This window comes from Telmatherina bonti, assembly GCF_933228915.1.
Source record: "Telmatherina bonti genome assembly, chromosome: 16".
Lineage (NCBI taxonomy): Eukaryota > Metazoa > Chordata > Actinopteri > Atheriniformes > Telmatherinidae > Telmatherina > Telmatherina bonti.
The window spans coordinates 18,166,544-18,192,402 of record NC_136614.1 but is presented as its reverse complement, the minus strand read 5'-3'; the positions used below and the strand labels follow the sequence as shown (position 1 = coordinate 18,192,402).

Sequence of the window (25,859 nt, the reverse complement as noted above, 5' to 3'; positions counted from 1 at the left end):
GTAGACATTTACGAAAGACACATTGCAACAACATAAACCAACAACATATACACATATTACATATACTCTTTTTTTTATTTCTTTTTACACAAAAGGATAAGGCCGTTTTTCTTTTTCACTGTCTTCGGGGTTTAAGCAGCAGTATCTGGCAACCAGCTTGGGCTCTGACGTGCCCGTAGTGCGGTGTGCATCTGGAAGTTGTCGCCATCATAACAGGCTAAATGTGGAGCTAGCCCTCAAGTCAGTCTGCCGCTGTGTTTGAGAAGATACAGTAAATCGTACGAGTTAACCTCTTTTAGTGTTATGTCGGGCTTTTGTAAACTGATGTAATGTTTATAGCAAGTAAACGTGTTTAGGACCGGTGCACGGTTGTGTCGTTTACTCCCACTAGCAGCAGGAGCTATTTTCCCATTAGCCGGCTGGAGTCTTGAGAAGCAGCGAAGGGGCGGCGGGTTGCTGCGGCTAGCTAGCGACTTGGCTGGTTAGCGAGTGAACACATCATCAGACACTTTAGGTTTAAGTGAATAAAGACACAACTGTGGGCGCTGCTACACACCAGCCATTTGTTCAGATTCCTGTCAGCTGTTTAGTTAGTTAACTAACCTTAACCAAGGAGCTAGCAGCGCCCCAAAGTTAGCTGCTACTCCCCAGAGAAACCATTGAGATTTAAAGCTAACAGCTTAGCAGCCTGCTGTGGTTGTGTTGTGACGGCGATATTCTGGTAAACTGGAGCTGGCATCTTTATATTCCCTGTCCTCAACAGGTACGTTCAATTATTTGGGGATACATCTACTCTTATTTGGGGAATACGGTTTGTTGTGACCTTTCTTGTGAAAGCTAAAACATTTAGGCTAACTTGTTTTAAAAGTCTCAATGTCTGCTGCTGATGCTGCTGTGTTGGGCAACATCAGCTACCACATAGTAACATACTGATGTCACATCTTTTATATATACAGCTATAGTTTTTTGTTTTTTATTTATTTATTTATTTATTTATTTATTTATAAACAATAAACATATACAAAATGAATAGACTATCATGTTGAATGTGTTATAGGCTACTGGGCCTGACAGCTGAGAAGATGTCTGAGGGAGAGACCAAGCCGACCCCAGATAATACCCAGGAGGGGAAGCCGGAGACCGTGGCGGCTGCACCCACAGGCCAGGGGGTCTCGTCCGTGTCCCCCCCGGTGTCCGTGGCTTCTCAGCCTTCTGCGGCAGCAGCTACAGAGGATGAAGAAGAAGAGAGTGAGGATGAGTCAGAGATTTTGGAAGAAAGCCCGTGTGGACGCTGGCAGAAACGCAGAGAAGAGGTACGATTTACCTTCACTCAGATACCTAAAAAAAAAAAAAAAAAAAAACTAGCAAAAAGAAAAAAACATGGTCAGATTGTAAGAGTGCAGAAGCATAAGCAGCTAACTTAGTGGCCACCTGGGATGTTATAAAGATCTCTCTTCAACATTAAAAGTACATGGTAGGTTGATCGCTCTCCACTTTTTTTTTTTTTTTTTTATTTTTTTTTTTTTAAACTTTATTTGATAATTAGATGTTACATGGTGACAGTATTTTTTGGTAAAGAAATATAGCTGGGTGTTTAATGAAGAAATGTAAAATCACAGCTCTAACAGCTCATGTTAGTCATTTTTACCTGTTATAGAAGACTTTCGCTGCCTATAAGATGTTAAAAAGCCCTTCATCTTTTAATAGTGTTGCTTAAATGTGATTTAACTTGCAATTTATGTCAGAAAATATGCTAATAGAAGCAAAGCAGATGACTGTATGTTATATGGTAGAACTTGGTTGAGAAGATTAGCTCTAACCAAACTGGTGCTGGGTGATGAAAATGCAGGATGAATTTTCTCTTCCCCCATAAAGGTGAATCAGCGTAATGTCCCTGGCATTGATAATGCTTACTTGGCCATGGACACAGAAGAAGGAGTTGAGGTGGTGTGGAATGAGGTCATGTTCTCAGAGAGGAAGAACTTCAAACTACAAGAGGTAGGTGTAATGCGAGGCCAATAAAAATTATCTTGTCCATATTTTTGCACTTTGAAAGAGTAAAAATACTTCAATAAGGATGTAAGGACGGGTTTCTTATGTGCTTTGTTTTGTTTTTCTGTGACCTTCATGTAGAAACATACTGGTGTTCATTTTTCTCTGTAGCTCTAAGCTCCTTAGACAAGTGGTCAGACTTGTTGCTGGTCGTGTTACCGCCATTTTGTTAGCATTAAACACTGCAGTTTGATTTTTTCAGTAACTGGTTAATTCACTACTTATATTAAATCTGGAGGAAATATCTCAAATAAAATTACACACATTAAAGCATTTTAATGTATATTTTCTACATGTCTGCATGGTGCGAAAAGCCCAGAATTGCCTTTAAATGAGTTGTAGCAGTGGAGGTTACATTTTAATCTTGAATTCTTGGCTGTCTAACCATGAGTCAGTGTGCTGGCCAACGCCTGAGTAATATGAGGTAAAACAAAGGAGCTTCAGTCTTTTTTTCCCTTAAGATCTTTTGTAATGACCTGCAAATCCTTGCTGAAATTTAACAACATAGCTATTGTTGAAAGTATTTTTGATAAGTAACAATTTTTTGTTTGTTACTTTTGCTTTTTTAAAAATTTTTTTTTTATTATTCACAGGAAAAAGTCAAAGCCGTGTTTGACAATTTGATCCAGTTGGAGCATTTAAACATTGTGAAATTTCACAAGTACTGGGCAGATGTCAAAGAGAACAGAGCCAGGGTAAGAGCCCAGCTATTCAATTTCCATCCGATCACACAAGGTTGTGATGCTCTTCATGTTTGTTTAATTTTGGGGTCTTGTCTGCAGGTCATTTTTATCACTGAATACATGTCATCAGGCAGCCTCAAACAGTTTTTGAAAAAGACAAAGAAAAACCACAAGACAATGAATGAAAAGGTGAGAAAATCTCTGCTGTGATAGAGATTGACACAAGCAGAAATTCTACTGAGCTTACTTTTGTGTTTAATCTTATTTTACATGAAAAATATATTAATATAATATAATATAATTATTTTGTTTCCAACAGGCCTGGAAACGCTGGTGCACACAGATACTGTCTGCTCTCAGGTTGGTCTTGCTTAGCTGTTACATTGTGTTAGTTGAATGAATTTATGATTCACAGCCTGATTGCCAAGATGTGTTTCTAAGGGGGGAACAATTCTCATGATTTTGAAGTTCATAATCATGAGAATTGTTCATAATATTTCTTTTTTTAAAGACAGTTTTCACTTTGTAATATATAATACAATTAAATACAAATCCGTTACTGTGACATATTTCCCTTTTCACTCTTCCTCAGTGATTTCACCAGGCATTCATGCTTCTCTGTTAAGTTGTGCTTCAAGTACTCCTGAGGCACATAAATGTTTTTTTTCTGCCTATTTTTTATAGCCATTCGATCAATAAAAATGTCCAAACATTTGTAGAGTTAAGCTGCATTTTAGCCTTTAGTGTCCACGATGTTTCCCGGCAGTTTACTGCATGAGACAGGACTCTGTCCACACACTGTACTCAGTCAATCTGTTTACTGAATTCAGCTAAAATATACCAAATTGTCACACCTTTAGTTTTTTATTAAATTTATATGCGATTTACTGGGTTATAAAAGTCCCTAAATTGTTTTTCCACTTTTCTTTAGTTATCTGCACTCCTGTGATCCTCCTATCATCCACGGCAACCTCACCTGTGACACCATCTTCATCCAGCACAATGGCCTCATCAAGATTGGCTCAGGTGGGTCTCAGAGTTCTTAAAGAAGCAGAAGAGTTGTCAGAAAGGAAAAATCCTTCTCAATCAAGCCAGTACTTTGCTCCTATTCAGTCACATTCTCTTTATTCCACTTCAGTCACCATTAAGTATTTTCCCGTCACTCTTTCAGTTGCTCCAGACACCATCAATAACCATGTGAAAACTTGTCGGGAAGAGCAGAAGAGCCTTCATTTTTTTGCTCCAGAATATGGAGGTAGAATCCTGCTGGTTTAATGTTTGTTTCAGATTCCTCCAAGCTGCACAGTTGGGCTGCTTTTTAATCCTGATTTTCTTGTTTGCTTTCAGCTGTTGCCAATGTTACCACAGCAGTGGATATCTATTCCTTTGGAATGTGCGCCTTAGAGGTGGGAGGACACATTGTTTTGTTTAGAGCTGTCTGTCTCACATGGACAAATGCATTCAGTAGTTTTGTTGTTTGTAGTAATCTCAACAACAACATAGTTTCCCTAAACATCAGTGCAGGATTCATTTGTACTGTGTTTGTGGTGTGTCTTGTGTGCACTCTAAACTGAAAGTAACACCTCCTCTGGCTTTACACTGTTATTTCATTGTAAAGTGAGTGGTTCTGGTAGTCTGGAAAAAGTAAAAGCATTGTTTATTCCTTAAAGTAAATGTGCAAATGCTTCCATAATTTGTTTTAAAAATACTCTTTGGTCTGAGATGGTGGCTGTATGGGATTTACTTGTGTAACAGTAGTTGTTCATTTTGTCTTTTGTTATTGGCTGCTCGGCCCGCTTGTTTCGTCAGATGGCTGTGCTGGAAATCCAGAGTAATGGAGATTCGTCCTATGTGTCCCAAGAAGCCATAAATAGTGCCATTCAGTCCCTGGAGGACCCCTTGCAGCGGGTTAGTATGGAAGAGGCAGTCTGTGTCTTCTCAGGAGCAAAGATAAACTTTTTTTTTTTTTCTCTCCCAGGAATTCATCCAGAAGTGTCTGGAGGTAGATCCCAGTAAACGACCCACAGCTAAGGAGCTGCTGTTTCACCAGGCCTTGTTTGAGGTGCCCTTACTCAAGCTGCTGGCTGCACACTGCATCGTCAGCCACCAGCGTGAGTCAAAATGTTTCATCTGTGTGAATATATGCTGTTAACTGTTTTCCATGGAAAGATTTGCTTACTCCCTCTGTTCTCTAACTTTCTTATTAAAGCATTTGCTGTTGCAACCTTACAAAGCATTCACTGAACATTTTAGCTCAGTAATACATCTCAGTTTATTGTGCTTCCTTGTTAAACAGCTGGTTACACATGATTTGCTGTCCAGGTAATAGCTGCTTCATACTGCTAAATACTTTTTTCTTGTTCTCGAGGCTCCGAGAAGAAAATGACGTCATTTTGTTCTCACGGATGTGTTTGAAGACAGTTCTTGACACATCGGGCTGGCAGAACTTTTTTCTTGCGGGGCTGCGAGAAGTATCATGTGATTGGTCGGATATTTTGAGGTGGGCGTGGTTAACACGGAAAAAGCACGAAGCGAAGTCGCTGCTTCCGCGTTTTTGCTGTTGCCGGCAAAACTGATTGTTTTGATAAAACAGCTGATCAAGGTGGTGAGAAAATGCGGACATTTTTACATGTGGCATTAAAACATTCGGACCCAGCCGCGTGCACGACCCGCCCTGCCGCGGACAAAGTTGCTCGTTAAATATGAAACTAGAAAAGCACGCGGAGAGCGGAAACCTCCGCCAAGCACAATGTTAAAGAATCCTTTTAAAAAATTCCTGGATCCAAACGGTGATCCGGATCACCACCAAAATTTAATCAGTTTTTCATTTTTACATTTGCAACAACTCTTGAAATTTTTATAAAAATCCGTCCGTAACCTTTTGAGTCATCTTGAGCAAAAAGATGCCTGGAAAAACATAACCTGGCGGAGGTAACAACTGGGTTCATTGCACATGAAAGCAGACATCACCCCCTGCAGTGACCCCTCCCCGCTGCAGACGTGCTTCTCGTGGAGTATGTATGGACCTGACGAACAAGACGTTTTTTTCTTGTTCTTGCAGCCTCGAGAACAAGAACTCGGTTCTTGCTTCTCGTGGAGTATGTAACAAGCTTTAGGACATGTGCCTTGAAGTGACTATAGCTTCAGTGAAATAGTTTAGCTATAGTTGCAAGTGATACTGCAATAAATGTGTGCACCCACAAAAGTATGTTAATATGAAACCCACCCACGAGGGCTCCTAATGCTGGACATGTTTTGTTGTATTTGTCTTCAACCTGTAGACATGATTCCAGAAAATGCTTTAGAGGAGATGACAAAGAACATGGACCCCAACCTGGTAATTGTCGAGGCCAAGGATGGAGTTCAGATGAAGTAAGAGACTGACAAAACGTCTAGCCTGCATCTTTCATCAACTGAGTTTTAATCCTTTTACAATAAAATCCCGGGACAATAATAGATCTTTTCTGAACTTTTGATTATCCAAAGTAAACTTAAATGCTTAAGTTAAAGCCTGACTTGTTAACCCTTTATGGGACAAGTGACTATTTTTGATCACTTTGTTTTCTTTCATAATCAGCATAAATTTTTTTTTGTCGATGTAACAACAGAATGGAGGTCTTGGTACATACCAGAAGGACAATTTTAGGTTAAAATGTCTAATTTCCAGGTATTTCATTGATTGCCCTATAAAGGGTTAATGATGACTGTTGAATGTAGTAAAGGTAACAGTTTTTCTTTTCCACCAGGCTCTCCCAGTTCCCTGCTCTTGAGCTGGACAAATTCCTAGAAGATGTGAGGTAAAAAATTTTTTTTTTTGGCATTTAGTTTTCAACTGATACATCTGTCTTTTTTTTTTTTTTTGTTTAAATCGGGCGATAAAAGTAAATGAGAGTTAGTTTCACTGCACTAAAACAACAGATTGAGTAAGTAAAAACAGGAAACAGAAGTTGGTGTGAAGCTGAATATTAAAGTGGGGACATGCAATCATAGTTTTTATATTCTGTAAAACAAACTCTTGGTGTGTGCAGTAATTTACAAACAAACAAACAGAATAACAACTAAAAACTTCTTCCGATGTCCAGGCTCATATACTGCTTTTTACTCTGCTTCATCAGGAATGGGATCTATCCTCTCATGGCGTTTGGGATGCCCTGTCCTCAGCAACCTCAGCAGGAGGCTGTGAAGTCGCCCATCGTCCCCCCCTCAGTCAAAACCCCGACTCCAGAACCTGCAGAGGTTGAGACCAGGAAGGTAAGAAGCAAAGTCTCTGAGCCGTTGCCCCTACTGCTGATTTCATTTTATTAAATTGCATCACCTATTTGTGAGTTTGATCTATCTGTGGTACCATAAAAGAAGATAAACATTGATTTTGTTGGCCAAAAGTGACTCAGTTTTTATAAGAGATGTCAGATTTACCAGTTAGAGTGAAATAAAAACCCTGCTGTTTTCACACAAGCTCATTTTATGTAGCTGCTTGGAGTAAGTTATGGTATTATGGTATTAATTCTTTATATTATAACATCGTTGATATTATGGGGAGGGAAGGGAGTAAACAAAACAAAACAAAAAAAAAAAGCCTGTAGCACCTCATGGAAGGATCTGCGTCCAACTGGACAGTCCACCAGCACCTTCCTACGATGTCCTCTACTGTGATTTTTTGCTATGTTGTTCTCACTCTCATATGTAAGTCGCTTTGGATAAAAGCGCCCGCTAAATGACTGTAGAATAGAATAAAAGTCTGAGCATTTGCTCATACTTTTAAAAATCTGCAGACTTTTGTACTCAGCTGGATAATGTTACACATAATAAACCTTTTGACATATCCAGGTCCTTCAGATGCAGTGCAATATTGAGCCTGTCGATGAGGGCACAAAACACCACGTAAGTCATTATCTGCCTGTCTGGCAAGTAAAAAAGCTTTTGCTGTTAGTCTAGAGCAGGGATCGCCAATCCTGGTCCTCGAGGGCCGGTGTCCTGCAGGTTTTCCAAGAGACCCTGCTGGAAAACTCGTGTCTCAGACTCAGACAAGCTCCGGACATGTCTGCTAAATACACATTGATTTGAATCAGGTGTGTTGCAGCAGGGACACTTGGAAAACCTGATTGGTGATCCCTGGTCTAGAGTACATTTGTTGTCTATGACCACACTTTGTACTTTAGTTCAACTTGTAAATGGACTTTTTTGTTCTCTCAGCTGACCTTGTTGCTGAAACTTGAAGATAAACTGAACAGGCACTTGAGCTGCGATTTGTTACCAAGTAAGTATCTTCATTTGAGTAATAATTCACCATGCCGTCAGACTCATGACATCTTCCACTTGCACGGCTATGTAACAGCTTTCAGTGCAATGCAGATTGACTGTAGAGGTTTCATTAAAAGGGAAGGTGTTTTTCCACTGCATATAAAAAATTGTCCACATTGCGATCACCAACAGCCACGTGTGATTAAAAATCTTCACAGTAAAATTTGCTATTGGCTAATTTAACAGTATTTAATAATGTTACTGCTGTGATAGATAAGCGTGTATCTTAACACCATCATCATTGCTGTGCTTTTTCTTTGTTTTGTTTTCTGCTCAGATGAGAACGTGCAGGAGCTGGCTGTGGAGCTCGTTCAGCTGGGATTCATCAGCGAGGCAAGTCTGGTTCGGTGTGGCATCCCCGCTAGCTACTTGTACGCTAAGAACTTGTTTTAAAAGCCACATCTGTGCTTTGTTTCACCCTGTTGTCTCTCCGTTGCAGGGCGATCAGCCACGACTCGCGTCCGTTCTTGAAGAGGCCTTCTCCAAGTTCTACAGCCGGAATGGTTCTCTCAATCCGGTGACCGTTTCGTCGTAGCCAAGGACTCTCCAGACCCCCTGTCAGCCCTCCTCGTCCTCTACAACAGGACTAGCTTTTGCTCCATGTCTGAGTTGCAGAAAAGCTTTGCGAGGATAGAGGAGGAAGCCTTGGTCTGATTGCAGATCCTGCAGCCTGTCCTACTATCTTCTAATGGGAAAAGCTGCCACTAAGTGGTTGTTGTTTTTTTTTTTTTATGTCTTTTTGTTTCCCCACTCGATAATACAGCCATCTGCTTCTCTTTTAAAAGAGGAAATCCTGTTTGCAACTTAATGGAAAGTAAAAGTGTTTCCACTGCTTATTTCCTCCAGTTCTGAAGTGTTAAAGAAATGGTAGAAGTAAGCAAAACAGATAACTGCAGTATTTTCCTTAAGTAAGTGTTAAAATTGTATTTTAAACATTTTTACCTAAAACTGTTTGATAGTTGTATGTCTGTTGTGTCTGCACACAGAGGTGTGTGAAATATGGTGTTATAAGATAGTTTGGTTCTGAAACTTCGTCTCCAGCAGCCAGATATCATCCGACTTTATCAGTTTTGGAAGACTGATGAACATCAAACTTGTGAAGAAAGCAGAGTCAGTTTTACTTCACAATTCTGGTATTATACAAACATAGTTATGAAATATTCAGCTGCAGCACAATCTGATGAGCTTGTTAATGTGTTCAAAGAAAATCCAACTATTTATTTATGTATCTTTTTCCTGAGTGTCTATTGTACTCCACTTCCAGCACCGAGGTCGGTGGTCCTTCGAATGTATGCTTCTTTTACTCGCAATTTTTCTTTAAATCATGCCGTTTTCCATGAAAAATGACCGTGGTCCAACTTCTACAAGTAGACCTTTGCAGCAAGCATTAATCAGTGCTTGGCCAAAAAAGTTGAAAAGTTGTTTGGGTGCCATCATATACACGAGGTTGGTAGGATCCATGTTAGTGTTTCATACTTCAGATCATCAGGGTTGGTGAATACATGTATTTTCTGTGTCGTTTTGGAAACTGATGCATGGATTAAACTACTTTCTGGAATTGGTTCATCTTAAGATTTAATGTAATTTATCACACAGAGAAAGTGAAGTCAGCTTGTAGATTTTGTGGCACTTTAGGTTCTTTTATGGCTGCAATTTTCTGTGCTACACGGTTCTTCTGCCTCTTATTTAGTAACTGGCTCAGACCACTGTTAACTGTTTGAGGACGTCTCTGCTAGTTTGCACAGCATTACACTTCTGTATCCTGTTGAAAATGTCCTGTAGCCTCTCTGGCTTGTGCACACCCAACAGGAGGAACGTAAGCGATTTTGGAAGCGGAGTCACTGGAGAAGTTGGTCAGCGATCCAGTCTCGTCTCCTCTACATGCTCTGGGACTGCTGACATGCTTGTAACCATCTTGTACACTGTATGCTGGACACTGTGCTCTGTTTCCACTTTGCTTTCAACTTGTTTTTTTTTCACTTCCAAAAATAAAAGAACAAACACATTATCTTCTTGTTTGGTGTTTTTCAAAAAAAGCAGATCATTTTTCTGTATCTTTAAAGCCTTTGTACAAAACCTTATATTTTTAAATGGCTTTTGCTGCAAAGGTGTGTTAAGAGAAATAACTAATGCACAGATATGCATATCAGACAAAATTCAAGTTTAAATAATCCATACAAAACCCCATCCTGCCATATTAGGAGTGTGATCTCTTCACTTTAGAGCATCACTGAATTAACAATTTCTCGAAAATGTTTACAAACGGTAGCCCTTGTACAAGTATCCTCATGTACAGAAACACACAATGTGTGCTCAAACAGATGATTAAAACACATTTCATGCTGACAAACACACCGCTGTACAAAATTACAGCAGTCAAATTGAAATACAGCAAGACTAAAAAATAGCTTTTATATAAAACACCCTCTAAATGAAAAAGCTACCAAAACGGCCACATCCCGATCATGAGTTTTTCAGCTGTGTGGGTATTTTCAATTCTGTACATGGAGTTTAAAAAAAAAAAAAAAACTACAAAAACAGTACATAGCACTTCAATTCAAACACATTACTCATTCACATTAAATTAGGTTTACTTCCCAGTTGAAAGTAATGTATATAGGCACAGTAATTAAATCCGTGAGCCATGTTTGGTCAGCATCAGTTCCTCATTATTTCACAATTCTACCTTTAACCTTTGAGCAAAGTGGGAACCAGTCCGGCCACTTCCTCACACGGTTTTCTTTGCTGCTGTTGAGCCAACCTGCATTGTCATCTCAGGTGAAACGAAGATGCAGCACTTTTCTGCTGCACCTTCTCACTTTAATCACGTCACCATGGCAACAAAACATCTTCTGTTCTCCGCAGCCAACAAGCTTCAAACAAAGCTGACACCTGTTACGCAGAAATATTCCGAATCTGAAGCGTTTCTTTCCAAAAACACTCAGCTTTTTCAATATTAAAAAAAAAAAAGTTAACTTGATGAAAATAACAAGGCTCGTCTGAATTTCAGCACAATCCAAGTAAAGATTCTATTTACAAACAAGTAGACATCTTGCATACTTCTGCCTTAAAACATTAGAAGTTTAATAATTACATTTGTCCTTTGAGAAATGTATAAATTTTTTTCCCCTAATACTTGTATTTTATCCAATACGGACATTAAAATTTTTAAAGTCCACAAGCGTACCTCACTTAGGACCTTCAATATTCAGTATATTCTTTTTTTTTTTTCTTAATCAAGTTAACATGATAACAAATTTTCTGCAGCTCTATATTTCAAATACTTGAGAATATTCATGTTTGTTGTAGAGTAACACATGTATAAACTATGGCTGATATCCATACAGCTGCATCCGCTTTGTGTCCCGATACTGAGCATGACGGCTCACTATCACAGCTTACCTCAGATATTTCATTAGAAGACGGACATTTGTAAAAATGGACACCTTTGCTTTTCTTTTTACAGAGATAAATCAACATGTTTGATGTGGAAAAAGTTCCAATTAACCGTTTTGTTCAATTGAGATCTGTTTGATTAAATAAAAGACTTTTTACAGTTTTATTTAGGATTCTTTAGTTGAATTAAAATCAGATAATGCTTTAATAACTTGTTTGTAAACATAATATTCAAAATCACTTGAATAATATTAAATTACTTTTACTTACACACCAGCGTCCACACAATGAAGTGGCCACCAGACATGTAAAAGCTCCAGGAGGGAACTTTTTGGCTGCACCAAATGACAGCTAGATATAGCTTTTAGCACTAATTTGATTATTTTTGCTGATGCAAAATTTCTTGTTTTTAATTTTTTCCCACAAATACACCCAAAAGTATTTGGGTCCCGCTTCATCTGAACATGTACTTCCTGCTGTTTGTTGTCACTTGAGAAGAAACATCCAACTTCAGATCTTCGCTCCGTTAACCTGCAGGGTCTGATTTAGCAATGATGTTGTGCTTTTCTCTGCAGAACCCTGATGTTGTATTTAATGGTGATGTAGAAAACTCTGCCTTGTGCAGCTCTGCATATTAGATACCTCGTTTTGCAAACACTTGGAGCTTTGATGTGGGAGGAAACAGGAAAAACACAATATCAAGTTAGCACCAGCAGTGCAGCAGAAAGGCATTCAACTTGTGGAGTCTCGTTCTGTTTCCACTCCTGACTGAAAGCAGGTTGATTTCACCACGTCTGTTAAACTTTTCTGATCCTGAAGCGGAGGTCTGAGGATGTATCAAAGCTCAATGCTGTCCTTTTACTTCTTCAGACACTGGTACATCAGCGCCCGTGGATTTAACATGTAGCGCTCAGAGTTGAGTAACTTGGTGAGATATTGAGGGACCTGGGGCCGAGGGGCCATGTAGGATACGCCGGGGCTGACCGCCATCACCTCTGCGATCTTCTGCTTCATCTCACGGATCTCTCTGTCCTGCTTCTTCACTTTATCTGTCAGGCAAAAGGTACATATGAGAACAGGTGTTGAGAGACATGAGAAGATATCTGTTCATAGTAAGTATAAAAGAAAAGAATAGACTTAAAAAAAAACCACACAGACACATTTTTACCAAGCCAGTGCAACATTCTCATTTAGCTATTTTACCAGCTGCACTGAGTTGTTGGTTCCAGGCAGCAGAACTAAGTTCACTGCTGCTGCATGATGTTTTAATAAGTTATGACATTTTCTGGATCACAGACGATACTTCACCAGGCTCTGTCAGCCTGGTGCAGACAGGATATTACCCAAAAAACCATAGCAAGACTGTGCATAAAGCTAATTTCTTGTCAAAACCAAGAGAATGAAGTGTAGTTTGCAATTGGCAAACAATGTCATACAGTTCATTTATGTCTCATAAAAATAAAATTGACCTATTAAATATTAATTCATTCTTTTTTTTTTTTTTCCTTTTTCTTCTCTCAAACAACTTATGCCGCTGTTTACTTGAAGTCTATGTTTATTAGTAGATGTTTTGGAAAAGAAAGTTGTTAAATAGGTCTGAAAAATTTAAGATCAAGTTCCAAATTAGCAACCAGAACCATCACCAACTGGTGTGAAGGATAAACCACCCAGCATAGTCTGTCTGAAAAGCTTTTTCAGATATGCTTTGCTGCTACTTGATTTCATCTGAAGCAAGACTATCTATAGACACACTGTAGGACAGTTACAAACACTGGATGTGCAGCACAAAGTGCAGGATAGATCCAAACCCAGACTCAGCCTAAGTGTAAGCTGTTTGCTGACCACACGGTGGCGCTGTTGGATCCAAATCTCCATCAAGACCTCACCACTGGCTTCCTTGGCCTACATTTCCCACCAGCAAATGTCTAATCTTATGGCAGAATTTAGAGAAAATTTACAATGCTCCATTTTCAAAAGGATTTAAAACAAAGCTTCAAATTAAGACTAAACAGCAACCGAATCATGTTCAGAAACAGATCATGAACCTTGAGCGATTTCCAGCTGTCTGCGGGCGTCTCCCAGTGCAGAGAACAGGTCCAGCTTAATGCGAGTCTCTGCACTCAGGTTGTACTCCAGATGCTGAGCTTTCTCCTGCATGGATGACAGAGTGGACAGCAGCATGTCTGTCTCTTTCTCCACACAGCGGTACTTTCCCAGAGCCTGAATCCAAAACAAAAAAAAAACAAAAAAAAAAAACACAGCAGCAGTAAGAAAAAGTGCAAAGCATCAAAGCCTCCTGCTGAGACCCCCAAGGGAGTCAGTACTTTGGTTTCCCAAGTTTTTCATCTTTTTATTTTTATTTTCAATCCATGTTTTTTTTTGCTTCTTTTGCCTTCATAGACACGAGATTCAGTTGATTCACTCTGGGGAACCAATGCACTGCAGAGGGAAGCCAGTTTTCACATACTGAGGGTGAATTGCCAGCCATTCAAAAAACATGACCCCTCTGAAAGATGGTTCTTTCTGTGCTGACGTCAGTTTTTGAACATTTTCTGGCACTTTTTGAAAGGTGGCCGGGACTCAAGGACTTTTCGGAGGCAGTGCGATGTTTTAAATGAAACACCCGATGTCTGTTTCAGCATGCATCATGGAGAGAATGTCACTAAAATGAGAGCAAATACCACACAGCACAACAACGCACGCACCTGATGTCAGACAAAAACAACCACACAATAATACTCCATATGGATGTGATGAAAAAGTGCAACAAGTTGACTGCAGGCCAAAACAAAAACAAAAATACTCAATGTCCCCAATGAAAATCTTTTTTTTTTTTCTTTTTACAACAAAAACAACTAAAACTCAAACAGCAAAACTGGATCAAACTCAGGATGACGAAGTGCTGGACCACTGGAGACACAGACACTTAAAACTCACAAGTTCATTCCCAAATAGAGTAAAAAAAAATACCTCAACATCTCTCTCTAGATCTACCACACGACTCTCTTTCACTTGATACTCCAGCTGTAGTTGTTTGTACTCTGTCTCTAGATCTTTTACTCTTTTCCTTAACATTTGCGTTTCACAGTGTTCTTGCCTGGTGTAGGAGATGGAGAAGATGTCAGTGTTGAGCAGTAAGAGGGGATTCATTAGAACTGAAGACCAGTTTACACAGAAAGAAACATACAACTTCATTTGCACTTTTACATATGACTTTTTTTTCACCTCTTATATAAAATGCAGATAGTTAAACAGTTCTGAGGTTTTACACAACGGAACAAAAAATCTGATCCTCAGCAGGTCTTAAAATAAGGTAGATACAAACTCAGATGAACAACACGTTGTACAATATAACATTTGTGAGAAACTAAGTATGAACCATGACTCATGATTCACTGGCATGTAGAACCGTCTCAGCAGCAGTCAGGTGTCATTTTTTATATGACGCTATCTCTTTTTCTGATTGTTGTTGAGGAGTTTTGTTCCATTTTTCTTTCCAAATTCACCTAAATTCATTGAGATTAATGATTATCACCTAATGTATCTTGTCTAGTTATAGCATTTTAATCTGGTTTAGGACTGGAGCGTAACTGGGCCATTACAAAGTTGTGTTATTTGGAAGCAAGATGCCCACGTCCTCTGGCTGTAAAATAAACTCAGATCGTCTCCCCTTCACCACTGTACTTGACAGGGTTTGTGCTGATATGCTGTGTTTGATTCTGGCCAATAGTAATGCTGTTGATTATTGCCAAATATAATTATTTTGGCCTCATCTGTCCAAGAAACTTTGTTTTTAAAAGTCCTGCTAATGGTTCAAATGCAACTTTTTGGTTTTTCACTTCAAAAACACTTCAAAACAAGTCAGACTTGTTTGATAAGTTAGTTATTACTGTAACATTTAACATGCTAACTAAGGCCAAAAAAAACCTAAAAACTTAGACCAGTGATGTCCAGCTCCAGTCCAGGGCCACAATCCTGCAGGTTTTCCATGTATCCCTGCTCCAACACACACGCCTGGCTGTTGGATCCAGGTGTGAATGGAAGCCAGATGTGTTGAAACAGGAATACATTGTAACCCGCAGAGCAGCAGACCGACTTTAGACATCCCTGACTTTGACTGACAGCTGTTTTGAATGTTTCCTGCATGTGAATAAACCCTCTAACTGAATTATAGACCTTAAGGCAAAACCTTTAAAACCTCTCCACACTGATGGGCAGCAAAAACAGCTTCCCTAAGATCACTGATAACATTTTCACTCATCTGAGGTTGCATTTAAGTAATTCTAAGACCTGGTAAGAACGAGATGATTCCATCTTACATTGACCTTAGGACTGAAAGAGGGTGCACGTTCCATATCACATGACTAAACGTTTTTCTGGTTCCTTATAAAGAGATAGAAGAGAAGATCAACATCACTCTGTACCTGTAAAATTCTGCTTTACAAGAGCCAAACATGTGAATTAAAATTTGTGGTTTAAGCTGGATATGAAGTGTGAGATTTTAGTTGAGCAAAAGATAACCGGTGTGAAATCATTGTAGGTCTAAACAGTGTTTCTATGTTTAATGTACAATTTGGTTCAGAAATCATTTTCATGCCACCTCATTGAAACACCATTTAGAAGTCAATGAAATTCACGCTTTCATGCTTTAAATCAAGTTAAGTTAAACAAAAATATTCTATAATGCATTTGGGAATACCAACTATTTTTATTTTGTCACCTCGTTTCAGGGGCTCAGAAGTAGTTGGACAATCAAGATTACTGTAAATACAATGTTTCTTCTTTTAATACTTTGTTAAGGATCCTTTGCAGACAATGACCGCCAGATGCCTGGACGCCATGGACACCATGGACACCATGGACATCTTTTAACACTTTGTTTCACTGCAGCTGTCTTAAGTTGTCTCCTGTTTTTGGGTCAGTCGAGTTGTGATGTGGTGACAGACTCAGCCATGGCAGAATATTCTACTCTGTTGCTTAAAAAGTCCCAGGTTGCGTTTGCAGCATGTTTTCTGTCATTCTTCATCTGCACCGGGACTTGTACTGGCATCCAATCAACTTTAATAATCTGAGCAGAAAGGGAATCTTTATGACTTTATGTCATCTGGCTGTTTGTTACATGAGCCAGAGCTGCTGGCAGCCACACATGTTTTACGCATCTAACTGGCTCCACCATGTTTTACAGAAGATGTGTTGTGCTTTAGATCGCAAGGTCCAGATAGAATTTCTACTTTGTGTCTGATGAATGGTTTGTACCTCATGGTGAACCATCTGTATCGGCCCTTTTCTGTATTTGAACTTGTCTCCTTCTGGTAGACTTGCATGCTGATGCACCTGCTGTCTGGAGAGTGATCTTCACTTGAGTGGAAGTACTGAAGGGGTTTGTCCTGACTATGGAAAGAATTATGCAATCATGCAACTCTATTATCTTTCATGGACATCTAGATCCTTTCAGGGTTACTCCCAACATTTCTACAATTCTTCAGGTTTTTAAGCCAAAGGGGGGTCAGTTTCATGATCAATACTAGCTCCTTTGACTGCATGTTGTGGGTTCACAACAACAGATTACAAATGCAAAAGCCACACTTAGAATCAGCTTCAGACCTTTTACCTGCTTGACTAATGGATGGATTCATGAAGTTAATCGTCCAATTACTTTTGGTCCCTTGATAAAAAAGGCAGCTACATATAAAAAAAAAAAAAAAAAGTTGCATTTGTTTAATAAATATGAATACCTTCACATTAACAACAAGAGTCTGAACTTTGAGCCCATTTTGAATTAATAATTTAATCTTGAACATGTTTTTGGTAAAAACATAAATAACAAAACTTCTTTGTCTTCAAATATAAATGGACCTGACTGAACGCTACAGCCTCTGCTTGCCAACCCACCAGAAAAAAAAAACATTCATCAGGTCCTGTTGCACAGTGTAGCCTACACTAAACCTTAATGAAGCCCCACATTAGTGATATCTGGTCAAAACAACATTAACTAAAACAAATGAGTGGGCTTTTGGGATGGAAGCAGATTTGTTACCTTTGAACAGAACTAAGCAGGATGTTTTCAATGTTTATTTTAAGCTAATCTATTCTGGTACCATGCTGAGAGCACATACATCAGAGCGGTGTTGATCTCCTCCTCTAAACCATAACGAGAAAGTAAACAGCAAAATCCAGTCTTATCATGTTTGGCTTTCTGTTCACAGCGGGATACAAATGTAGATACAGGTTTACTTTTGAGGCACGGGAAATTTGCATTTCTGATGAGAGTGATTTACCTGTTTGTCAGACTGCGAGCTGCACTCGCCGCCTCCTCCAGTTTCTGAGCCTGAAGCTCAGCGAGCTGCTTCTCAGCAGAAAACCTCGCCTCTGCCTCCACTCTGGTCTTTTTCTCCAATATCGCGCTGGTCTGTTTGTCCCTCTGCTTGGTCTTAGTCAAACACAGAATCCTGCAGGGAAAAAAAACCCAACATTTATTTGTTTTTTGGAATTTAAAAAATAGCAAAAAAAAGCCAATTATATATATATATATATATATATATATATATATATATATATATATATATATATATATATATATATATCCACCTTCAAATACAGACACTTAAAATAAGGTTGAACTGTCGTTGTGGCTGCTGAGTCACTGGAGAGCACCTTCATTTAAAAACTGGAGCATGGCTTATCAAAGCTGGAGATGCTGATCTAAACTGCCTGACAGACTCATCTTACATTTGATTTAAAGCCTGAAGCTAGTTGATGTGCTTTGATGTGGTAATAGTGTTGGAAGTACTTCTGTGGCTCCATGAACTCATTAAGTATATTTAATTCAGTTTTACATGTGCGAAGAGTACCCAAGTGGTTATTCCTGTATGTGCCTGAGTGTCATTCTCACATTTAAAACTCACAGTAATGAATATTTACATAATTCTTTTTCTATTTTTAAGAAATAGCAAGATTTTCCTGTTATTGTCTTCTAAAGTCTTAGTAAAAAATCATGCAAGTGCAGCTTTAACATGTGCTCTGCTACATACCCGTTGGGCGTATTTTTTCCAAATTCTGTTTCCATGATCATCTTGGCAGCATTTTCTGCTTGCATTTGTCCAGATTTGCTGTTCATTGATGATGTAACATGCAGCCCAGCCCACACATGGAGCCGGAGACACAGCTTTCCCAATAGGTTTAGTGGATCACTTACTTGCTCTGAAGCAGCATGTTGGACTGTCTGAGCAGGGAAACCTCTGGTCTCAGGCTTCTCTCGCTGTTGGTCAGGTTGCAGATGTGGCTTCGCAGTTCCTGCTCACTCTGCCTACTTGTCTGCAGCTCACCTTTCAGCCTCCGCAGCTCTGCCTCCAGCCTGTCAGATTTCACAAGGAAATGAACTAATATCACCATCTCATGCCTAATTTAGGATGATTATACAGGAATTATCCATGGCTTACTTGTTGATCTGTTCAGCGTGGTGATTCTGAGCCGCTGTGGTGCTCTTGTCTGCTTCATCCCTGTTGGGGCTAATGGTTTTCGCGCTGGGCCTTTGTTTCTTCTCAGTCCTCCCTGCAGGCGGTGAAGGAGTGTTTGTGCTTCCTCTGCGAGCTTTTGGCGAGGAGTTCTTAGCCACCCGCGTGCCTTTGCTTCCTTGCTCCTCTTGAGGTAGATTTTCTGCAGTTGTAGATGGCTCTGCTCCTCCTGCCCCGCTGTGAAGCTGATCTTTGGACTCGGCCACAACAGCTTTTAACGACGACGGCCGCCGGTTAGATTCTGCTGACTTCACCTCCTGCGGCGCCTTCTCTGTCACTCTGTCCTCACTGCGGATCTGGAGGCATTCCACAGTGTGTGCGTCATCCTGGGCAACCACAGCACCGTTCTGACACTGATATTGACCTGAATCAGGCTTGATCTTCCATTTAGAGCCTGGACATAAAAAAAAAAATAAAAAAAAAAAAGAAAGAAAAAAGGCCATTATCATTAAAAGCCAATTTTTCTAACCTGCAGAGCAGAGAAACGAAGTCTGCTCACTGGTTTCAACAAAGAAACTTTTTGTTTGTTAGAATATTCAGGTATTTATGCAACATGAAAACATTCATTCTTCTTAAATAATTAAGTCCAATTAAGAGTAGTTGGAGTCTATCCCAGCTATCACTGGGCAAGAGGCAGAATCTAGACAGGTCACCAGTCCATCACAGGGCCAACACAGAGAAACAAGTAGCCGCAGCATTCACTCCTAGGGACAATTTAAAGTAGTTAACATGCATGTCTGTGGGCGGTGGGAGGAAGCCAGAGTACCTGGAGAGAACCCACACGTACACATGCAAACTCCACACAGAAAGGCCACTGTTCAATCCCCACAAGCCAAGGATCAAAGCAGTGACCTTCTTGCTGTGAGGCCACAGCGCTAACCACTGTTCCACTGTGCCGCCAGCATGAAAATGAGTCTTTAAAAATGACTGATGACTGCATTCTTTTTAACATCTGAGCTTCTTTGGCGTAGATATGAAAACAAGCAGGTGAAAATATTTGTGTATTGACTCCTTTGGTCTGGGGCAAACTGACCATGAATGATGGAAGTTCAATTTGGCACAGGATGGATTATTAATACGTAGACTTTTCTACGAAGTCGGACTTAATGAAATTAATTAATTAATTAAATAAATGAGTGGAGTTGTTGTTCATATTATTTGGAGTAAAATAACTTTTCTTGTACATGATGTTTTCTATAATTGTTATTTTGTATTTCAATTTCTTGCCTTTTCTTTTCTTTTACATATTTTTCTGTAGTTAGATTATCTCTCTGTGGCTGTAATACTGACAAATTCTCCATCAAGGGACAAAGAATTGCTGTTTTCTGACTTCAAGCGATCAGATTTAACCAGTGGAGCCATTTGTTAAACTGCTGTTACAGACAACAATAACACAGAAAATCCATCTCTATGACTAGAGAAACAGTCTCTGGTGCTGATGAATAGTTGTGGCTCCAGCACCAGCTGATTTTACAGCTGGAACATAAGAAACATGGTTTGACAACAGGACAATTTGAACCATTTTTCCTGCCAATGTCACAAGCGAGTCGTCTTACTCTGAAGCCATTTTCACGCTTTAGCACCTGTGATGTTTCTCTAAGGGTGCAAACTATTCCCAGTGGACATTTCCACAGTTCCTGTTCAATCAAGTACTTCAGAGTGGGAAAAACTCTGCTGGAGAGGTGATCTGAAAATGCTGCCGAGCTGCTTCTTGGTATTAATCATAGAAGACTGGATGAGGTAAAAAAAAAAAAAGAAAAAAAGAAAAAAAAAAAAAGGACATTTAAAATGTTTTCTTTATAGAGAATTGCTGAAGAAATTCACAGATGGCCATTTTTGTGTTCATATCACAACAAATTTCAGCAAATTAGAGACTTAACTCCAATCACTTTGAACACTCAAACATAGTCAGAGTTTCAGAGTGTTTGCTAATGTATTCATACTTGGCCTGATCCTCGACACTTCATACGTTGCAGCTGGCAGAGTAATCGCTGCTAGAATTCTGAATGTTGCAGACATTTGTGTTCCCACATGCAGTTCTTCTGGAACAAATGTAACAAATTTCGGGGCTTCAGTGCATGTGTGAAAATGGATTATGTAACAGCGATAGCAAACTGAATTCCATTATTACCAGATAGAAACATAAGAAATATAAAACCTCTACAAATCTTTTTTGTGTTTGCTTCAGATCAAGCTTAAAATGTCATCTGTCATATAGCAACATCACTTCTGTTATCATTTCCAGCTTAATCGACCACAAACACATCTCAGGGGTAGATTCTCCCTCTTCTGTTAAAACTCTCTCAGTGACTACTAAATGATGATTGTTGATGATCAGACCAACAGTAAAGCATCAGATACTGAGAAAAAAAGATTGCAATCAAAAGAAAAGTGGAAAAGCTGCAGGTAAGAATAGGTGTTGGAAGCGTAGCTGACTGGATGGTGCAGGTGTACAGACTTACTGCTGCTGCCATCTGCCCCTGTCTTGGAGTAAACCTGCAGGCCGGGCGGGAGCGAGTGCTGAAGGAGGTGCATGTGGAAGTCATTCTCACTCTGCACTGCTTTCTGTATGCGCAGCTTAAAAATGTTGGTGAAGTAGCAAGTGGCATCGAACCCAAGATAAACCACAGGATAACCAATACTGAAAGTGAATACAGGATAATAAAGCAGTTAGAAGAACACACTGTGAAGTGCAGGTTCCTATGATAAAACTGACATTTATTTTACCAGTAAACACACCACAATGTGATGTTCATTAAGAAATGAATCCATTCATCTAATTCTGGTTGCACACATAATTGAGCAGGAACGAATGTGTGAACAATGCATGATGTGTATCAAATCAACGCACCAGTGTGCAGCAAAAAGATGAGACAGGTTGGGATGAGAGGTATTAAGATCTTTGAGTCGAAGCGAAGCCTCTGTGTACACAAGCAGAATCCACAAGGACACTGACGATATGCAGATGCCCTTTTCTGGAGAGAGAAATAAAATAATCAGAACTGAGGGACACAATTTATAACTATTTATATAGAAATAACCATGCTGTATAAAAATGTTCATAAAAAAGACACAACATCAAAAGATAAGTGAATTCAGGGATAGATTTGTAAGCAAGAAACAAGGCGGAAAAACTGTTTTAATACAGGGATTTTTAGAATTTAAACACTGTATCCTAAAAGCATTATGTAATGGGAATCACTCAGTGAGCTGAGGAACACCAGCACTGATCTCAGTCTGTGTAAGGTAAAACTAAACCTTGCCAAAACATGGCCAGCTGTCTCTGGAAGGCTGGAATAAGGTGAAGTGAAAAAGCTCTGTGGTAAAAGAGTCTAAAATGGCTCGCCTGTAGCCAGGATCTGTAACCCACAGATGGGGTTTGGTTTTGTTAAAAAAAAAAAAAAAAAAGGAAAAATCAATCCAAAACTCTATATCAAGCAAAGTTGTGACAAAGCAAAAAATATATAAATAATTGAAATGTGAAAAAAATGTGTTGCTAACAACAAAATTGAAAGAATTTTTTTAAATGCAGCTACAATTATTAATTTTAAAATCAGTGTTAATTTAATTTAACTACCAAAAAAACACCAATATTTTTTATTATAAGCAGAACCGACTGTGGAGTCTTTTTGTTTTAATATGTAGGAAATTATAAAAGTTGCATACTCACCTGTGTGCCATATGTAATTAAATAATACGTAGGTGCTCGCCACAAAAAACAACCAGTGCAAAGGAACAAAAATTAAACAAAAGATATCCAGTGTGAAGGCGGCACACACAAAAACAACACAAATAACCTGAAACAAAAGAAGAGATTTTAGTTAAGTGCATAAAATTTATTGAAAGAACAGAAAAAAAGGGGGGAAAAAAAGGTTATTTCTGCAGAGTACTAGCTGAGTTTTCATCATCAAGGCCTTTTGCACTGAATATGAAATCCCACAGCAGGGGTCCTCACCAGCCCATGGCAGTGGAAAGTGGTGTACACACTGCCGAAGAAGAGCCAACATGGCCACAGGTACTCCAGCCTGAATTCAAGGATGAAATCTGCCAGCAGAATCAGTGTCCACATTACCATAAACTTCAGGAAGGTGTACGCACTGCAAACAAACATGGAACATGTTAAAAAAAAAAAACAAAAAAAAACCCCACTGCAAATATGTAAAAATTAGGGATGTTTGATGTCGGCATTTTTACCGAATTTGTTCAATTCTTAATTTCCGATACAATGTAAACCCATAGTGATATTTTTAAAGTGAGTTTTGCCAAACACACAAAAATATTTGGAAAACCAAACATGACATCTCTTATGTGTTTTATTTTGCGTTAGACAACACTTAGTTGAAGAGTTTGTATGTGCATATTGTGTACAAGCTGTATTTAAAAAAGTAAAAACAAATGGAGATAATTTCCTATATTGATTTTAATGCCCATATCGGCTGAAAATATCAGACTTCTCTAGTACAAAAGAAATCAATTTTTTTCCTAAATGTGTAACATATTCCTTTGATTCAGTCAACAAATATATTTCAGATATAGCTAAGCCCAAGTCAAAGCATTACATTAAGACAACCCAATAAGCATAGAGAAATTAAATCCACAAAGCTGAAAATATAATTGAGCAGCATTTTAAAAACAGTCCATGCTTTAAGGTAGAGGCAATACAGAACAATGACTGTCCCCTCATTCATTTTATCAGGCAGCCACAAGCCAAACAGAAAGCTGTGGTTTCCTCCTTTGTTCTGCTCATCCATAGGCTGCCATCACATCGCCCCTTCTTTGTTTGGTAACCATGGTAATATTTCATCTGGAGGAGAGAGGGAGCCCCACAGCATCCCTCTGTTATTTTAATCTATCGTTTAATTTCAGCCAATAACTCATGTATTTAAATTAATCCATATTCTTTTATTATAAATAAAAAAAAAGTGCTCTTAATTAATGTTAAATCTAAGATGAAAATGATTAAATTAGTACAAGGAGAGAGAAGGAATAATTTCTTTGTGTTTCTGAAGGGTGCATTTTATTCATATTAGGGGTATTTTCTCTATTATAAGGAGTTGTACAAACAAGCAAATAATTCAGCAACTATAGCGTGGAACAAAAAATGGATAGCATATTGCACATTACTCATGAAAGTTCAAATATGACTTATGATGTTTGTGGAGAGATTTATTTTATACAATCCCATTGATATTTTAAATATAAATGGCAAATATAGTTACTTATTCATTTTATTTTTAACATTATGGAAAAGGATAAATGAATCTATGAAGCAGTTATATGCTTTGCAAATATTCTAATTGCTTAAAAGCACTCAAGCATGCATATTGTTAAAAAAAAGACCAATGATACACACACACACACACACATATGTATGTATGTATGTATGTATGTATGTATGTATGTATGTATGTATGTATGTATATATATATATATATATATATATATATATATATATATATATATATATATATATGTGTGTGTGTGTGTATAGTCAATTTTAAAAAAAAAAAAGAAAAAAAAAAGCTCTTTAAAACAGGGCAGTATTTGAAGCTCTACAATAAATGTCATAGTTTCTAAGAATGCACAATGAAAACAAGTGGTTTCTTTCTTCTGTGGTCATCTTCTGTCTGGGATGCGTCTGGATGCATTCAAGTAAGACGCAGTTCCTTTCCTCACCCCACACAGGTTTACACAATTAATAATAACATGATCCAGAGAGCCAAACAGGCTACTGTAGAGAGAATGAGAGTAAAAATCAATGAGGTAGCCTGGTGTAAAGGCAGACTGGGAGGCTGATGGGGAAAACAGGCCGACGTCAACTTGCACAGCTGCTGCTTTTCCCTTTTCTGTAAACAATGTAGGCTGAAGAAACTCGGTGCAACATTTCTCCTCTTCTGTCTCCTTAAATCAGCCGCACTGATTCTTTTAAAAGCTCCAGACAGGTCACATCAAAAATATATAAGACACGGGTGAAGAAATGCGATATGATGCAGACAGGTGAACAGGATGACGACGGCTGAAATTCACACAAAGACGGGCACCACAACAAAAGCATCCACCAGGCGCTCAGCTACCTCTCAGACAGCTTCTCCGTGATTTTCAGTTTCTTCATTTTCCGAAGCCTGCTCGCGTCCACATAACGTTTCTTCATCTTATGGCTTCTGCTCCCTCCGTGCTGTTTTCTGACACCGCGGCCACAGCTGCAGCGACGCGGAAAGAAAGAGGGCAGAAATAAATAAAACAAACCCGGTTCCCCTCCCTCCGTGCGGACGACGACGCTCTCTCCAACCTGCGATGATGTCTGCAAATACAGGAGACCAGCGCGGCTCTGCGCATGCTCAGTGCTGCTTGTACCTACAAGCGCTCATCGCAGGAGGGGAGCAGATCTGCACCATGCAGCTGCACAAAACAGAAGCGTTCACCAAGCTCTCTGACGTGATCTATTCAATTTTTCCCCCCAACTTTATTTGTATATCGCCACTTCACAACAATGCTGTCACAGGACACTTTACATACACGAATTAACATACATATAATTTCAAGCCAATTCATGCATATCCTATAATAGAAACCAACTGATTGTATCGAGTCATGACTTCGATCCAATCCCCCCTCCTGAGCATGCACAAGGAAAAAACTCCCCTTTGTTTATCTGAAAACAAAAGATAGCTTTATAATTAATGCAGCGATTATATGGATTGTAGTATTTGTACCGTATGTTGGAAAAGGTGCGGAACATCATTTCGTATTTTAGAATAACTATGGAAACTAATTAATTTAAGTAAGGTTGTTTTTCTCCACTATTTTCAAGGTAGCATTCAATAAAGGTAACATTTTTGTTATTGAAGCTCCAGTTTACAGCTTAACAAAACTATTTGTTTGGGTTTTTCTTTTTCTCTTTTTTCCCCTTACT

General features: G+C 38.9%; 2 protein-coding genes across 2 annotated transcripts; one reads left to right on the top strand and one right to left on the bottom strand.

The window, feature by feature from the left end:
* The first annotated feature begins 207 nt into the window (after nucleotides 1-207).
* On the top strand, nucleotides 208-10,044 carry nrbp1 (nuclear receptor binding protein 1). Its single transcript, XM_079255778.1, has 18 exons — nucleotides 208-763; nucleotides 1,058-1,313; nucleotides 1,876-1,998; nucleotides 2,646-2,747; nucleotides 2,835-2,924; nucleotides 3,055-3,095; nucleotides 3,667-3,761; nucleotides 3,907-3,990; nucleotides 4,083-4,141; nucleotides 4,545-4,643; nucleotides 4,714-4,846; nucleotides 6,017-6,107; nucleotides 6,482-6,532; nucleotides 6,851-6,986; nucleotides 7,563-7,616; nucleotides 7,929-7,992; nucleotides 8,314-8,369; nucleotides 8,476-10,044. The coding sequence occupies exons 2-18, from the start codon at nucleotides 1,083-1,085 to the stop codon at nucleotides 8,569-8,571; spliced, it is 1,605 nt and encodes a 534-aa protein (XP_079111904.1). The 5' UTR covers nucleotides 208-763; nucleotides 1,058-1,082; the 3' UTR covers nucleotides 8,572-10,044.
* A 2,246-nt stretch (nucleotides 10,045-12,290) lies between these two features.
* On the bottom strand, nucleotides 12,291-25,136 carry LOC306767860 (macoilin-1; the record flags this gene model as incomplete). Its single annotated transcript, XM_079256001.1, has 11 exons — nucleotides 25,021-25,136; nucleotides 22,902-23,043; nucleotides 22,617-22,743; nucleotides 21,798-21,921; nucleotides 21,409-21,587; nucleotides 18,872-19,340; nucleotides 18,628-18,786; nucleotides 17,711-17,881; nucleotides 14,403-14,529; nucleotides 13,478-13,652; nucleotides 12,291-12,481 (listed from the first exon to the last, which is right to left on the bottom strand). Exons 1-11 carry the CDS (start codon nucleotides 25,095-25,097, stop codon nucleotides 12,291-12,293), a joined length of 1,941 nt encoding a protein of 646 aa, XP_079112127.1. The 5' UTR covers nucleotides 25,098-25,136.
* Nucleotides 25,137-25,859: the final 723 nt, after the last annotated feature.